Source organism: Humulus lupulus, chromosome X, assembly GCF_963169125.1.
Source record: "Humulus lupulus chromosome X, drHumLupu1.1, whole genome shotgun sequence".
Lineage (NCBI taxonomy): Eukaryota > Viridiplantae > Streptophyta > Magnoliopsida > Rosales > Cannabaceae > Humulus > Humulus lupulus.
The window spans coordinates 66372124-66390805 of NC_084802.1; the positions used below are offsets into that span (position 1 = coordinate 66372124).

Below are 18682 nucleotides of genomic sequence, written 5' to 3' on the forward strand. Positions count from 1 at the left end.
ATTAATATTTATTTAACACTTATAGTCGATAACAATTCTCCCAGTAATTTTTCAGCAACTACAAATTAAGAGATTATTTAAGGAAATTTTACTCAAAGAGACAAAACTATCACAATTTTAACATTTTTACTGCCACACGACACATTGTTTACTTTTTTGTTGTTCATTGTTTTAATTTTACGGTATGTGAAGTTTAGATATTACAATAATACTACTTAGTCTAATTCGTGTATATTTTTAATTATTATATGTATGTTTTTATTTTAAAAAAATCATTCTGACAGTTTCTCATTCACACTCTTCTCTCCATTGCTTCTTTTTCTGATACACGATCTTACTTAGACTTCATTTTTTCCCCAAAAACTTGTGTTCTTAATCATTCGTATAATATTTAAGCCTACATTCTTGTTGTTGTATATAGCATGAACTACCAGCTATGACAATTTTACGATTGACATATTCTACTCCTTCTCCTTCTGTTAAAAAAATTCCAAAGTCCTCAAAGATCTCTAAACAAGATTTGTCAATGGGGAAGAAAGCTATTGTGAAGCGGATTGAAGAGAAACCAAGCTCTCACAACTCGCCAAAAGTCGAGTCATCGAAATCCCAATCACAGAAACGAAAAAAAAATTCTGATGCTGTTGAAAGGAGGAAGGTGAAAAGGTGAAATCAAGCGAAGGGAAATTGAAAGTTGTGGGAGATGATCAAAAGGAATTTGTTGTTAAGGTTTGCATGTTGTTTTGATTGTATTGTTTTGATGTTGTTTTTAGGGTTTTGTACTTATTTTTTGGATCTATTTTACAGTTGAATGAACTGAATGTGTTTGTTTTAATGTTTGTTAGAAAATCCATCATAAGTTATTAGGCTAATTTATAGTTTTAGAAATTTGTCCATTTTAAAGTTTCTATTATCACCATGTTGTTTCTTGTTTATTAGTGTTGTTCTGTTGAAGATTTTTCGAAGTTTATATTTTTTGGATCAGTTTTACAGGTGAATGAACCGAATGTGTTTGTATTAATGTTTGTTTGAAAATGCATTATAAATTATTAGGCTAATTTATAGTTTTAGTAATTTGCTCATTTTAAAGTTTCTATTATCAACATGTTATTTGCATGTTTTATTAGTGTTGTTCTATTGAAGATTTTTTAAGTTTATTTTTTATTTTTGTTTCTGTTTTACTGTTGTTGTTTGAAAAAATATCTGTGTTTTTTTCATGTGTGTTTTTGTTGTTGTGTGGTTGTGTTGGTGTTATTTTATTATTGCTGTTTGGTTTTGTTCTGATGCCCGTCGTTGTTTCTTTTTTGTTTGTTTGTTGTTATGTTGTTGTTTCATTATTATTGTTGTTAATTTAATTTAAATTTTTTTTTGTGGGATTGACATTACTTAATCGATCTGAATCAGTCTTTTAGCTCACAAGTTGTTTCTTATTGTACTTATGAGGTTATTAGGGAGCTTAATAACTATTTGTCTAATAAAAAAAAGGAAATGTTATCTCAAACTTGCTTTGGTAGTTTCTTTAATCTTCCTGCATTTAATCCTCAGCCTCAATTAATGCATGGGTTGTTATTGAGGGAAATTAAGCAGCCAAATGAGTATGAGCTATGGGTTATGGTTAGTGGTTTTGGGCTTAGGTTTAGTATTTAAGGGTTTTCTTTGATTATTGGTTTAGACTGTGAAGGGGAGTACAATAGTTTGAACTTCAAACAAGAGTCAAATAACCTCTTGGATAAATATTGGCCAGGTTCTGATACGATTTCTAAGCAATCTATTCGTGAGTGTTTTAGGGCTAAGAGGTGGGGTGATGATGATGAAGTTGATGTAAAGTTGGTTGTTCTGTATTTTGTTCAATGGATTTTACTTAGTTATAGGAAGGATAAACAAGTTATGCGTGAAGATTTAAATGTTGTTGATAGTGGTCGTTATAGTGAGTATGCATGTGGTAAGAAATCTTTTGATGAAACTATTATGTCTTTGAAGGATAAATTAGTTAGTTGGTACAATGCCATATATAATTCAAACGAGGAGAAGAAAGTTAAACCTTATTATACATTAGTTGGTTGCCCACATGTTTTTCAAGTGTGGTTTTATGAGTGCTGCTGCTATATGGTTGGGAAGTACTGCAAAATAGTTTCTGAAAATATTTCGAGGATTGCTAGGTGGAGTTGTTCTAGTACTCCTGAGATGAGATTGTTGAAGGCTATTGTTTTTTACATTCCAGCCAGGAAGGTATAGTTTTATGTTGTTTCTGTGTTAGTTTACTGTTCTTTTACCATTGTCTGTCTATTATATTTTAATGATGTTTATGTTTTTTGGTTGTTGTTATGTAGTTGAGGTTGACGAATCTGAAGCCAAATGATGACGAGGTTTCTATTAACAAGTTGGGTGGATTTGTTTTCAATGCAGTTGTTGATGAAGGTTGGGAAGCAAAAGTTGATTATGTGTCTAATGTGGGTTCTGTTGGTGGTGAAATCCCAATAACCCTCCTTGATGGGTCCCTCCAATTTGATTCCTTAAATGCTAAGATGGATTTGTTGGTGTCTAAGCATGAAGGAATGACTGCAGAGTTATTGGATTTGAATGAGATTTTATTGATCCATTTGATAAGGTAGTGTTGTTTTTCTATTCTTATGTTATTTTTCTGGAATTGTTACAACACTAGTTATGCATATTTTTTTTAAGGCTGCAAGTGAAAAATATTTTGATACTTTTTTCAATGGGTAAGTCAGCTTCAGATTGAAGAAATTATGCTATCTGGGCTAGAGGTTGTTTCAAAAATGAAGGTTTGGGTTGTTGTTTAGTTGTTGGTTTTTATTGTTGACATGGTGTTGTATGAGTTTGCGATTATTTCTTTCATTGTAATGCAATGTTGTTTGAGTGTTGTTTTACAAATTCCTTCCAGTTCTTCTGTAGTTGTTGAAAGCATGGTGATTATTTCTTTCATTGTAATGCAATGTTGTTTGAGTGTTGTTTTACAAATTCCTTCCAGTTCTTCTGTAGTTGTTGAAAGCATGGTGATTATTGAGCAACCCGCTCAGGGGGGACTTAGTGTTGTACCAACGCAAGATTCTAATGCGGTTATTTCTGGCAGTGATGTTGTTGATGTTAAGGATAGCGATGTTATAGATAAGAGAATAATGAAGCCTGGAGTAGCTTTGAAATCTCTATTCCAGCAAGATTTTGTATCTTCTGGTTCTGGTTCTTGTGAAGAAGATGAAGCATTTCAGATGGTGACTTATGTTGAAGGGTTGTTTCCACTGGATGACAACATTGGAGAGGTTCCTAATGATGAACATGAGAAGGAATTTGATCTTTGGCTTCTTGATGGCCGAAATAAAAGAGCGAAGCTTGTTATTAGCATTATTAGTATGTGTTTTTTCTTGTAACAGTTATTTTTTTTATATTGTTCTTTTTATTTTTAATATGTTTTTTTTATTTCAGAAAAAATAATGTTTATTTGAAGGGTAAGAATACATTTAATCTCGCCTTTAACTTTGGAGTTGATGTAGTGAATGATAAGATGTGGTTCCACATACTTTCTCATTGTGGAGAATGTCTAACAGAGCCAGTGAGTTTTTTTTTCTTATCTATAATTTTTGTATTTTTACTAATGTTGGTATGGTGTTGTGCTAATGTTGTTTTTATGTGGTTTATGACAATCATTTTTGTAATTTTTTCATGTTGCTTTCAGCATATTGATGTCATATTCTATTACTTAAGGAAGAAGGGGAAGTATTCAACTTCCCCTAAGGTGAACTTCACTACAACAAATTGTTTTTTTAGTGATAGCATGTCTTCTCTTTATGAGAAATTTTTGCAAAAGAATCGGGATGCATCAATTCTTAACATTAGGCATTCAGTTGCTCAGTTTATAAAGGGTAAAAAGCTTATGTGTGGTAAACCATAGGTTGAGTGTGACCATGTTTTGTTCCCAATCAATATGAGAAAGGAGAGTCATTGGATTCTAGAGCATTTGAATATAAAGGAAATGATTATTTACATGTATAACTCATTGAAGTCTTGGTGATATGAAGCTACATCTATGACAGCTATGGAGCCATATCCTGTCCTGCTGCCATTGTTTTTTGAGTTGCTGAATTTTTACAATATTAGAAAGGACCCTAGTGCAATTTCTGTTGATTCCAAGCTCCTTTTGTTGTTTTTAGTGTTGATGAATTGCCTCAACAAGAGCACAAGTAAGTAATGTCCTATGTTTTTTTTTATTTGTTCTATTTAATATTTTTAATGCTTGTTTACATTTTGCTAATCCATTAAATGGTGTCTGTTTTGCAATGATTGTGGGATTTTTGTTGCATCCTTTGCTGAGTATTTTGTTGATTACAAGGAAATTACATCAAGTAATTTTTCAGTTGAAGTCACCGTTCTAGATTGGTTGTTCTTTTTTAATTCTTATGGAAAAATGAAGCAGATAGAGAATGTTGCTAGTCAACTTGAACTTTGAAAGAAGTCTCCTAAAAAAGTTAGTAAAAAATTGGAAGAAAGTGCAAAAGGTTGTATTTGAAGGATTCATGATTCTGTTTTTGTTGTCGGCAGCTTTGGAACAGCGCTTTTGCTACAAAAGAACAACCTCAAACATTGTGTTTTCTTTTATGTAATTTCAGTTTTCTAGATAATAGTCTAGTTTCTTGGTTTATTTTGGCAGCAATTATCTTGTTAGTTGTAACGTCCTGGATAGCCAAGACCGTTACACTGTGTTTATAAATGTGCAAGACTTGCTAATCAAGTCATTTAATCAAAACGTGTTACCAAAACTATAGTTGAACTAGGGTTAAAAGATTTTGATCTCAAAAGCTGCATTTCTTATAAATAAACATTTTCTACTTACATGGGATCCCAAAAGTAATGAGTTAAAGATTGTCTACAAAAGATTCAAAATCCAGATACAACAATAATTAGCCACTTTAAGGCAAAACAAACAGATAGGCAGTACTCGTCCTAATCCACTCCTCGGCCATAGCGGTCGAATAGCTGACTATGTACATTCAGCCCCGCAGCTCTCCATCTCAGGATTGGTCCAACTTGCCTTTGCCTTTACCTGCACCACGTAGCACCCGTGAACCAAGGTCAAGCAAGAAAAGACAATAACAGAGCATACTCAATCAATAGACAGTCAAATATCTCATATCGCATAATCATGTACTCAACAGTTTAGGCATTCATGATAATCAATTATTCATCATACCAAGTATATCACTTCATATCAATAATCAATTCACATATGATAACTAGGGTTAATGCCCTTAGGCCGCACCCTCTATTTATCCCACTGACTCTGACCCGCTTAAACCGAGCTCAGTGAATGTTAAGCTGTCCTCAACTACCAGTGGCCGAGCCACGCCCTGTGCGCAAGTATAATTTACGGCACCCTTAGGCCGATTATCACATGTCCCATGGCGTAATACCATCTATGACATTATACAGTTATCGGGAGCACTTAGTCCCATCACAAACACATAACCGGGTACAATTTTCTCACCTTTAGATTTGCTGGCTTTGATCGATTGATCCTCAAGCATGATCCCTCTCGAGCCCTAGCGCACACCTAGTCACAACCATAAATCAAAATCATCACCAAACCTCAAGTCCAAAACCTAGCCTCGGGATCAATCCTGAGCCCTCAAGAAGCTCTAATTCCACCAAACGGGGTGGTGGAATCAAACCCCGAACCCCCAGGCAAAAACCCTTGAAAATTACCCAAAAAGCCTTTTCTGGGAACAGAGTAGCGCTACAGCGCTCTTTGGAGGGTGCTACAGCGCTACAAGCAGAACCTAAAAACGCCCCAGAATACTTGGCCTAGCGCTACAACACCCAAAGGCTAGCGCTGTAGCGCTAGTCACAGAACAGCAACTCCTGCATTTTTCCTCTTTCGATTTGCCCTGAACCAAACCTTACCAAAACTCTTCCAAACTTCAACCCAACACAAAAACAAGCCTACCAACATCCTCCACTCATCCCATGCATCCCTAAACATAGAATTCACCATGGCTGGACCCAAAACTCAGAAACTCAGTAAAACCACAGAAATCACAAAGCTTAAGCTTGAGTTCCTTACCTCTGATGGATGAGCTTAGCCTAGGTTGTGTCCCACTCTTGCTTAGCCTTCTCCTCCTCAAATCTTCAGCTTCAACTCCCTAGAATTCCCACAGAATTTTGCTTAGGAAAACTAGCTCAACATCAATACTAGGAACTGAATACTACCCTGAACCTTACCTCAAATGAATGGATTGCCCTTGCTAAATCCTTGCTAATTCTTCAGGCCAGACAAAGGACCTTACCTCAAGCTTCTACTCTGACTCTCCCTGAGTTTCTGTCCCAAAAGACCTCAAGATCTGTTGGAGAAAAGCCTAAACCGAGAGAGAGAAAGATAGACTTCTAATTCCCTTCTTTCCTTCCTTTCCTTTCATTTCCTTGCTTCAGAATTCCAGCCCCATCTACATATTCCACTAAGTATAAAACCTTAATAATACCTATCCTTTATAAGCCAAATGACCACAATACCCTCCCATAATTTCCTAAGCCTTTTAATCCACCTAGGGGCATTTTGGTCATTTCACCCAATTCCCGCTAATTCTTCGAGTGTCTCTAATATTTATCGCTTACTTCCCGACACCTAACTAATCACCAATTACATTCCTCAATATCAAACTGACCACAATATACTCTCCAAATTCCCAGAAATACCCCCAGGCTCACCCCGAGCTAGGTATAAATCCCCGCTGTGACTTTTTCGCTAAACCGCTCACTGGGATCGCCTCGGATCACAGATTACAGATATATCCACATAATAATGTGATCTCGACAATTTATCACATATATATACAGTTATGCCCTCAGGGGGCCAAATTTACGATTATGCCCTTCTAACCTAATCAGGGCCTACATGCATACTAATACACATAGTCATGCATCTCAGATATTCAAATAGTCATATAACATACTTTTAATCATTAAATCACATATATTCCAATTATGCCCTCCCGACACACTAATCAAGGCCCTTAAGCCTTATTAGTAAATTTGGGTCGTTACATTAGTCCTATTTCGTTTTCAATATATTTTCAGACTTTCATCTTTCTATTCTTTGTCATTGTTGTTTATTTAACTATTACAACTATATAGCAACAAGACGACAACAACCTCATAATATAAGATATTATGTTTTAAAAATGAGTTTTAAAAAATAATAAGTAATCATCAATAATTATGGCTTAATATCATTATGATGCATATGTCTCAAAATCTATAAAGACATTAAAAAAACATTTCATTGTAAAACAAGGGAGAAACAAGAATTAATCAATTTCCTTCCAATGTTATTTATTTAGGTGATTTGACCAACTAGCATCTTTTTTTGTGCTGCGTGTTGTTATTCTCAACTTCTTGGTGGTCGGGTTCGACATGTCTTCCTATTATGGCATCTTTGTCCACACTTGCTTGACTTGTTCTTCTTTTTAGTTTCCCAAGCAAATATAATTCTTCTTTTCTTTGGTCTTCCATCTTTTACTCTTTCAAATGGAGGCAACACTATGGGGTTTGAAAGATTCTGGTAATTCCCAATCTCATTGTTTCCCTACTAGATACACAGCTACATCGTATGTTTCTAATCATACTTTTGTTGTGTAGTAAAGTGAACAGTAATTGTAGGGGTCTATGTTCATCTCCTTCATCACAGGAAGAGCATGAGCACATGACATTTCATCATTCTGAAATCTATTGCAAGTGCAAATTTGTTCTTTGAGATTTACAACCCATGACTTATCTTCTTTGAATACCTCAAATAGATATTCATTTGCTGGCTTTACCTGTATTATATGTTGCATAGGTACGGTAGCAACATTAGAGCAACACAATAACAACAATAATGAGTGCCATAAATAATTGAAAAAAAAATGAAAAAATTGAGAAATCTTACAGTTAATCTCAAAGAGTATACAAATTTGTTGGTGAGTGCTTGTTCTGCAACTGGTGTCAATCTTGTCATTGTTTTTTGAGCTAGTTTCCTATCAGTGTATGTCCAATCTTGGAGTAATCCACGCAAACACTCCAAAATTGTTGTTATAGGTACCTCTCTAGCTGCCACGGTGGCTGAGTTAAGTGACTCAACAATATTGGAAGTCATTACTGAGTACCTTTTGTTTTTGGAGTAGAATCTTGACCATTTATTATATCCAATTTTCTGCAAATAAGGTCTTATTCGCTTATCCAAGCTATCAAGCTCCTTCATATGATATTTGAATTTCTTTTCTATGTAGGTTGCTGCTCACCAAAGAAATGTACATTGTATTCCTTTGGATGTTTCTTGTAAGGTGTTTTCAGGTTGATTAACAGGTGGAACATGCAGTAGCCATGTGTTATTTCTGGGAAAACTTTGTTTGTTGATTTGATTATGCTTTCATGTCGATCTGATATTATACATTGGTCTTCTCTAACTCCATACGCTTCTCTTAATTTTGTGAAAAACCACTCCCTTGACTTGTTATTCTCATAATCTGCTATACAATGAGCAATGTTCCTCCATATGCGGACTTAAAGAAAGTGCCATCAACAACTATTAAAGGTTTACATTTTGCCCTGCCTCTCAAAGATGCATTCAAGACCATGAATAGAAACAACAAACTATCATCTTCTCCTTTTTCGATGTCGACTATTGTAACGCCCTACTTCCTTAGAGTCATTACTATGTAAGTTATAAATGTGCCAATAGCTCATAAATCAAGGTTTTAGGTCAAAAGTGTGACGAAACTGAAGTTAAACTCGTTTAATGACAAAAATTATAAAATTTGGAACTTCGTTGAAATTATAGAAAGTTGTACAAACGGGATCCCAAAATATTGTTTAGAAAATACTTTATAACTCAAAAATTCAATTAAGGTCGACCTAAGCGACAAAATAACCATTACAGTACATTTACCCAAAAAATAACACTAGTTGTGGCAGCCAAGTAGGCCGAGCATGTACCCATCGCTCCACGCTCTCCGTACTTATGGTTGGTCGACATTTCCTTTGCCCTTACCTACACCATAGAGCACTCGTGAGTCGAAGCCCAACAAGAATACTCAACACAAAAAATTTAACATATATATGACAATCCACAGTATACAACAAAACAGCCAACGGGCTAAACATATAGCAGTCAGTGTCGTCCCAGGTGCTTTACCAGGCCCTGGGTTCGTGGTCTTCACTGAAAGGGTGGCTGCAGCACCCTAGGAGGGTCTTGCCCTAACGGCTTGCACTTCGTGTGCTCAACGTCGATCTCGACCCCTTGCCATTCTTGGCCTTCGCCATTCCCGACTTTCGCCGTTCTTGGCCTCGATATTCATTCATAAACATACATAATAATATTCACAGATATTTAAACGCATACAAAACATAAACATTAGGGCCACACCCTGCAATTCAAACAATAGGGCCACGCCCTGCTCTATGGGTAAAACAGTTTTCTTACCTGTGTCCCGAGCTTTCTGAATATCGTGTTCCTGAGCATAGTCCTCTATCCCGAGCCTCCCTGAAAACCTAGCCACAACACATTCATAATAACCATCCTTCAAGTTCTAAACCAATAAATAACTTCGGAATATTAATCTAGCCTCCGTGACCTTGGATTCTACTAATCCAGGTAGTAGGATCCTTCCCGAGCCGTAACATTCAAGTTCCCGAGCTAAAAACCTTAACCTCCCTTATTTTCCATTTAGGGTCGCAACATGCCCTTTAGGGCTGCAGCCCGCAACTTGGTCATAGGCCAAGGCCCTCCCTGCTGGAGGAAACGAGCCACGGCATGCTCCCCCATGTCGCGACGCCTGGGTGAACCAGAGGCTTCTCCAGCCTCTTCAAGCAGGCGGGTCACGGCACCTAAATAACAGAGCTGCAACTCGGGCCTCTGAAACCTAGAAATCCATCACAATTTTATGAGCTAATCTCTCTAAAACTCACCAATTTTGAGCCTTTATCCCAGAATTTGGCCTAGGATTTGTATCCAAACAGCAAAACTGATAAAACATCCAAGGAACCCAGCAAAACCCCCTTCACAACCTAGGTTAACACTTGAATTCAATCACCCCTTGAACCTAGGCCACCATACCAAAAAGTTACAGCAAAATTCTTAGAGAATTCAGTATAAAATCCTTACCTCTGTTATAGATTCAGCCTGAGCTAATTCCCCAAGTCTTCAAGCTTCTATCCTCACAAATTCCAGCCTTGAATCCTCAATCTCTGGACAACTTTCTTCAGCACTCTCAACACCCTTCCAAGACCAGGAGAGAGAGAGAGAGAGAGGGAAACGTGAGGGAGAGAGAGAGAGCTGAGTGATAGATTTTTTGTCTTTTCCTTCTGTTTTCTTCTAAAGTTCTACACCCAAAACCATGTATATCCCTTAGCCAAATGTCCAAATTACCCCTTAAGTTATCTAAATCCTTTAATGTTTCCAAGGGTAATTCTGTCATTTGCCATGTCCCGCTAATTTCTCGAGTGTTTCTATAAATCCTCACTTAATCCCGACATGTCCAAATAATAGCTAAATTACTACATGTTACCCAATAAATCTCGAACACCAACTGTGTTCCCAAAATACCCCTAGGCTCCTCCTGAGCCGGGTATTCGATCCCGTTGTGACTATTTAGCTAAACTACTCCCTGGGACTGTCTTAGATCACACATCACAAGTATATCACCACTCACTCGTGGTATCAATCATAACACACACAAATATCATAGATATGCCCTCAACAGGCTAAAATTACAAATATGCCCCTAATAACCAAATGGGGCCCACATGCATATTTAATTCACCTAAACATGCATTTCTAATCACATTATCATTAAATTCATATATTAACATAGTTAAATCAATTATTGCCCTCTCGGCATGCTAATCAAGGCCCATAAGCCTTACTAGCAAATTTGGGACGCTATAACTATCCCCTCCTTACAGAAATTTCATCCTCGAAATTACTTGAACAGCTCGAGATACGGATCCCGCATATCTGTCTCAAGTTCCCAAGTCGTCTCCTCCACTTTGTTGTTCCTCCACAACACTTTCACTAAGGCAATGGTCTTGCTCCGCAAGACTTTATCTTTTCGATTGAGAATCTGAACTGACTTCTCTTCATACGATAAATCCTGATCCAGCTCCAAGTTTTCATAACTCGGCATGTGCGTATAATCTGATACATACTTTCGGAGCATGGATACATGAAACACATTGTGAACCCCTGATAGAGCTGGAGGCATCGCCAATCTGTAAGCTACCTCTCCAACTCGTTCCAGAATCTCAAAGGGGTCAATAAACCTAGGGCTCAACTTGCCCCTTACTCAAAACCGCTTGACCCCTCTCAAAGGAGAAACTTTGATAAATACATGGTCACCGACTTGAAACTCTATGATTCTATGTCTCAAGTCTGAATAACTCTTCTAGCGACTCTGGGAGGTGAGCATTCGAGCTCTAATCTTCTTAATCGACTCATTGGTCCTCTAAACAACCTCAGGACCTAGATTCCTTCTCTCACCAGTCTCATCCCAATGGATGGGTGATTTGCACTTCCTCCCATATAATATCTCATATGAAGCTGTTAACCCAAGATATGTTTCCAAGAGGGGGGGTGAATTGGAAATTTAAACTAATTTCGTAAATTTAAAACTTAATATGCCAAATTATGCAATAAATCAAATTTATCAAGTAAAAGCAAATAATATGGCAAACAAATAGAAATAGCAAATAATCAAAATTGTAATGTAAAGAGTTGAAGGTTAAGAAATCGCAAACTCTCGAATTTTACAAGGTTCGGTAGAACTAAGCCACCTACGTCCTTGGTCTTCAAAGCTATGGACCTAGCTTTGAGTTCAACTATCGAGCCAAGTTAGCGGGCTTGACTAAGCCTTACAACCGGGAATTTTTCACCAAGGTATTTCCAAACCTCTTACAATAGTTTTCCACCACCAAGGACTATCAACCTCTTTTTCGGATTGTTGAAGTGCCAATCTCACTCTAACCGGGTTGTTTACAAAACCGGTGCCAACCTCACCTCAATCTCATATATGGGAATGTGTTTGATATTACAAGCAAAAATCACTCTAGAAGTATGATAATACAATGAGAAACCTAGAGTGATTAGCAAGCACACTTAGAAGGAATAAATACAAATTTTGGCTCAAGTGTGTGAATATGTGTTTGGATGAGTTAAACTTTGAGAGCTCCTTGAAATCAATGGATTTGGTTTGGTATATGTAATAAATGCTCAGGCAACCTCCAACTTTGAGTAAAAAACGAGTTTATATAGAGTTTGGGAAAAAACTAGCCGTTTATAGCCGTTAGGGATTAATTTTCGAAGCTGTCTGCCGCGAACCGGAAGTCCAGATGGGGAACCGGAATTCCGGTTTGTAAGCAACCGGAATTCCGGTTTGTAAGCAACCGGAATTCCGGTTGCCAATCCGGAATTCCGGATGGCAAACAGAGAGCAAAATCTGAATTATGCCTATTTTCCCGTTTTTCAATTCTTTATAACTTTTAGCTCGTTTATCCGATTTCAAAATTTCCAATTGCGTTACGACCGTATCGGGATGTATTTTCTTAAAAGTGAATTTAGGATATTTATTTCTCATTCTAAAAAAAATCACCATTTTTTAGTACGTGAGTGAGCCAGATTTTATACTTATGACTTAAAGTATACTTGCAATCACTTTACAAGACTAAGAAATGAAATTAAACCTTTATCTTGAGTTTCTTGAGTCTTGAAGTCCATTTCGGGTCATTTCTGGAAAATTTGGTAAAATGACCATTTTGCCCTTGGTCATAAGTTTGACTTTGAAGTGCTAATTCACTTTGGTTTTTGCTACAAAATCAACAAATCATTAGTAACAAATAATAATCAAATATTTGTTAATCATCAAAACAAGGAGACTTAAGAGTTTGGGTAAAAAATCTCCCCCTTTTTGATGATATCAAATATTTGATTATTTTAAAAGGGAAAGAGGATATTTTTTAAATATGAATATTAGATTAGCTCCCCCTTAATGTGTGCAAGGGTTTAAATTAATTTAAACTTTACCTTTGATTTTTACCTTGCATGATTTTGTAAACTCCCCCTCAATTTATTGCTCATAGTGAAATAAACGTTAGTCCAAAAATTGAGGTTTTTGCCAAAGTTAAAATAATCTCAATTAGTTAAAATAATCTCAATTAGTTCTCCCCCTTTGATTCATCAAAAAGGGTGGCAAAGGAATTCACAAAATAAAACACAATCAAACATAGATTAAACTTGTTAAGCATTCATACATAAGGCATAAATCTATGCAAATACACAAGTACACAAGAAAAAATAAAACATGAAAGAGTGCAAAACAAAGAAAGTATGCAAATGCCTAAGATGGTGGCCCCCCAAAACGCCTCATGTAGGCCTTCATCTCCTCCATTTCGTTACGAACATTTTGGAAGCCTTGTTCCATGTCACTCCGCAAGTTGGTAAATTGAGTGTTCATGTCGGTGTGAAGACGAGCAAAGGCATCCTCAAGGTTGAATTGAGATGCTTGAGGCATTGGAAGGCTAGAGGGTTGAGCTTCTTCTTCTTCATTGGCTTTCTCCTCTTCTTCACTTTCACTAGTGGGTAACCCAAAGCTCTCCTCTTCCTCTTCTTCTTCTCCTACTTCAAGGTCCTCTTGCTTTCTTTGGCCTCTCTTGGGAGTGAAAACCCACTGATTGTTGATAAGGGCATACCCCAAGCTTGTGAAGGTTTTAGGACCTAGCTTATCTCCTTCGGTAGGTTCAACCTTCTTTTCATCTGAGATGGGAACTCCTAAGAGAGGTAGGATGTAGCTAAGGAGAAAACCAAATGGGAGGGACTTAACCATGTTCGGTTTATACACATCAACAATAAAACGAAGAATAAGATGGCCTAGGTTGATTCTTGCCTTTTTGGTTAGGATAAGGTATAAAATGAGTATATCGATGTTGTTCACCTCATCCTTATGACCACTTCTAGGAGCAAGGTTATTGATGATAAATAGTTGGAGAATTTTGGCTTCTAAAGTAAGATTGTGAAACTTTGGTTTTATGAAAATTGGACCTTCTCCACAAAGGACTCTAGAACACTCATTCATAGCAAAAAGTTCATCATTCTTAAGAGTGGTTTTTGGTTCTAGCAAAAGTCCCTCATTGGGTGCTCCTAGCAAGTTATTTAGAGATTCTACATCAAGTTCAAAGGGGACATCTCTAAGAGTGCCTCTAACTCATAGGGGTGCATGGCTAGGTTTGATGCAAGCATAGAAAGCTCTAACCAACCTAGGGTACATGGGTGTCTTAATATTGATAAAGGATTTCCACCCTAGCATTTCAAAATGATAGCTGAATTTGACACAAGCTAGGCTTGGAAGGGCACAAAATTTACCTTTGATAATAGGCCTAGAGGAGAAAGCATTATGGAAACGATTGAAGTCCTCTTGGTTGTAGAAAAGAGTAGGTTCATTTCTGCCTTTAGCCCTCTTCTCCCTGATTTGTTCAGCAGTGGCAACCCTCTTGCTCTTCCTTGGGTTGGATGATGAAGCCATTGAAGTGGAAACAAGAAGGGAATGAGAGTTTTGTAAAAAAAAATGAGGATGAAGTGAGGGTTTGAGGGAGTGATTTTGGAGAGGGAAGAGAGTGGTGGCTGGTATTTTAGGTTGTAGAGTTAGAATGGGGGAATGAAACTCATGGGTAGGGTTTTTATGGAAAAAAAATGCATTTTAAAAAGGCCAAAAAAAACTTATGGGCTGCTGTCAGGCGCCAACCGGAATTTCGGTTGGTCTGTGCACAGCCAACCGGAATTCCGGTTGGTGCACCAGCCCAGCCCTCTTTTAAAAAACGTGCCTAAAATCTTCGTTTTTAACCCAATTGACCCCAAAATTTTTCTAACACCTAAAATATGAGAAAATGAATATGCTCAAACAAGAAAATCTGAAAAATGTTGAAAAATGACGATTTACGGTAAGTTTTAAAAAAAATTCAAGAAAGCCAAAAACTTACCAAAAACGAAATCTGTTCAACCAAATTGAAAAATTCTTTTTCCAACAGTTCAAGAATATTAAATATAAGGTGTGTGAAGTGACGGAATCGAAAAATATTGAAAATTGAGAATTTTGGGTAGATTTTTCGAAAAATGCCTTAAAAGGCCTTGAAAAGTAGAAATCTACCAAAAATGAGTTTTATGCAACCAAATCGAAAAATTCTTTTTGCAATAGTTCAAATATGTTAAATGTGAGGTGCTCAAACTGACGGAATTGAAAAATGTTAAGAATTGAGTAAGTTTGGCGAAAAACACTCATTTAGGCAAAAACTAACAAATTTTCAATACTTAGCATACCTAAAAATTGTTCAAGGAGTAATTCAAGCATAGAAACCCTATAAGCATACTAGATAGACTTATTTAGACATGTTCAAACACATAAACACATATACTAAACACATATGCAAAAATTCACATATTTACTCAATCAAAAATGAGTTCAAAGTTCACCAAAAATTCATACCATGACCTATAATTTGTTATCCTCAAAGACATATATCTAATAGGTCAAGTATTATAAGACTTTGCTTATTTATGCATAGAATCATATTATAGTGAGAGTATACATGCATAAGTAAGTAAGGAGAGATATGATATTCAAGTAGCTAGTAAACCTTAAATTTCATTTTTGTTGGTCATTCCTAGCTCTCTTCTAATAAAACTAAATCTCTCATCACTAAGAGGCTTGGTGAAAATATCCGCTAGTTGAAAATTGGTGCTCACAAAATCTAGTATAATGTCACCTCTTTGGATATGGTCTCTAAGGAAGTGGTGCCTTATATCAATATGCTTGGCTCTAGAATGCAAGATTGGATTCTTAGAGAGGTTAATGGCACTAGTATTGTCACACTTTATGGGTGTACATTCAAAATCAACATCAAAATCCTTAAGAGTTTGTTTCATGCAAAGTATTTGAGCACAACAACTACCGGCGGCAATGTATTCGGCTTCGGTTGTGGATAGGGCTACCGAGTTTTGTTTCTTGCTAAACCATGACACTAAAGAGTTTCCTAGAAAGTGACATGTTCCACTAGTACTTTTCCTATCCAACTTACAACCGGCAAAGTCCGCATCCGAGTAACTAATGATTTCAAAGTTTGAGTTCTTGGGATACCAAAGTCCTAGATTCATTGTGCCTATCAAGTATCTAAAGATTCTCTTAACGGCACTTAAGTGGGATTCCTTGGGACATGATTGGTACCTAGCACATAGACCAACACTAAACAAAATATCGGGTCTACTAGAGGTTAAATATAATAATGAACCAATCATACCTCGATACTTGGTGATGTCAACATCCTTACCACTTTCATCCTTGTCCATCTTTATGGAGGTGCTCATAGGGGTTTTCATGGACTTTGCATTTGCCAAGTCAAACTTTTGAAGTAGATCCTTGATGTACTTGGATTGACTTATGAATATTCCATTCTTTTGTTGCTTTATTTGAAGTCCAAGGAAAAAGTTGAGCTCTCCCATCATGCTCATCTCGAATTCACTATGCATACACTTTGAAAATTCTTCACAAAGAACATCATTAGTAGCACCAAAAATAATGTCATCAACATAGATTTGTACTATAATAATGTCTTTTGATTTTCTTTTAATAAAAAGTGTATTATCCGCTTTTCCCATTGAAAAACCATTTGAGATAAGAAAAGTGCTTAAACGATCATACCAAGCTCTAGGAGGTTGCTTTAAACCATATAATGCTTTCTTTAATTGATAAACATGGTTAGGGTGTTTGTGATCTTGAAAACTGGGGGGTTGAGAGACATAAACCTCTTCCATAATGTATCCATTTAAGAAAGCGCTTTTAACATCCATTTGATACAAGACAAAATTCTTGTGGCATGCAAAAGCTAATAACATTCTTATGGACTCAAGTCTTGCTACCAGGGCAAAGGTCTCCTCATAATCAATTCCTTCTTCTTGATTGTAACCTTGGGCCACTAATCTAGCCTTGTTACGCACAATGACCCCATGCTCATCTACCTTATTTCTATAGACCCATTTTGTTCCAATCACCGATTGGTGTGACGGTCTTGGAACTAACTCCCAAACATCATTTCTAATAAATTGATTTATTTCTTCTTGCATAGCTAGAAGCCAAGATTCATCGAACTCGGCCTCTTTAAAATTCTTTGGTTCAATTTGAGAAATAAAAGCAATGAAATTACACAAGTTTCTAAGGGAGCTTCTAGTTGTGACTCCTTGTGAAGGATCACCTAGAATTTGGTCTATAGGATGAGCACCTTTGAACTTCCACTCATGAGGGAGGTTAGAATCCATACCTTTGCTTTCATTTACCTTTTCCTCGGGTAGTTCCTCTTTGGGAGTTTGTGATGGAGCATTAGATGATTCTCCAATGTCAAGCTTTTGAACCTCTTCTCCCAAACCTACAACATCACCATCTACACTTTTGCTTGTAGGAGGGTTAGACTCATCAAATGCAACATGAATAGATTCTTCAACAACATTAGTTCTTTTGTGATAAATTCTGTAAGCTTTACTATGTGTTGAATAACCTATAAAAATTCCAACATCGGATTTTGCATCAAATTTTCCAAGGTTGTCCTTGGTGTTCAAAATATAGCATTTACATCCAAAAACTCTAAAATATCCAATGTTGGTTTTTCTCCCTTTCCAAAGCTCATAAGGGGTTTTATTCATGTTAGGCCTAATGAAAACACGGTTCAAAATATAACAAGAAGTATTAACGGCCTCGGCCCAAAAATATTTAGGTAATGAGATTTCATTGAGCATTGACCTAGCCATTTCTTGAATTGTTCTATTCTTCCTTTCGACAACTCCATTTTGTTGTGGAGTTCTTGGAGCCGAAAAGTTATGGTTAAAACCATGTTCATCACAAAACGGCATCATTGTCAAACTCTCCACCATGATCACTCCTAATGGAGGTGATTGAATACCCTTTTTCATTTTGCACACTCTTACAAAATTTAACTAGATTTTCCAAAACATCATTTTTGAGTTTAAAAAATATAACCCATGTAAATCTAGAAAAATCATCAACAATCACAAATGCATAGTATTTACCACCTAGACTAGCAATTCTTGAAGGACCAAATAAATCAATATGAAGCAATTGCAAAGGTCTAGAGGTTGAAATCTCTTTCTTGGAATGAAAAGATGTTTTAATTTGTTTTCCAAATTGGCATGCATCACAAAGTTTATCATTAACAAAAGGAATAGATGGCAAACCAACAACAAGATCTTTTCTAACGAACTTTGAAATAGAATCCATACTAGCATGTCCTAATCTTCTATGCCACAACCAAGAATTATCATTCATAACGGTTAAACATTTATTTTTGCTATCAAAGGAATCAACATCAATAACATAAACATTATCCTTCCTTTCTCCAACAAAAATAACTTCATTGGTTGAAGCATTTTCAATGGAGCATTTTGAGGATTCAAAAACAACACGAAAATCTTTATCACATAGTTGACTAATACTAAGTAAATTATGTTTAAGGTTATCAACAAGAAGCACATTTTTAATACATGGAGAGTATATGTTACCGATATCACCAATGCCCAAGATTTTTCCTTTTGGATTATCTCCAAAAGTGACAAAGCCACTTTCCTTGCTCTTAAAACTCGAAAATCTTGATG

General features: G+C 36.4%; 1 protein-coding gene across 1 annotated transcript; it reads right to left on the reverse strand.

Annotated features, from left to right (window-relative positions):
* Window positions 1–7622: 7622 nt before the first annotated feature.
* On the reverse strand, window positions 7623–8242 carry LOC133805912 (uncharacterized). Its single transcript, XM_062244058.1, has 2 exons — window positions 7931–8242; window positions 7623–7820 (listed from the first exon to the last, which is right to left on the reverse strand). Exons 1-2 carry the CDS (start codon window positions 8240–8242, stop codon window positions 7623–7625), a joined length of 510 nt encoding a protein of 169 aa, XP_062100042.1.
* Window positions 8243–18682: the final 10440 nt, after the last annotated feature.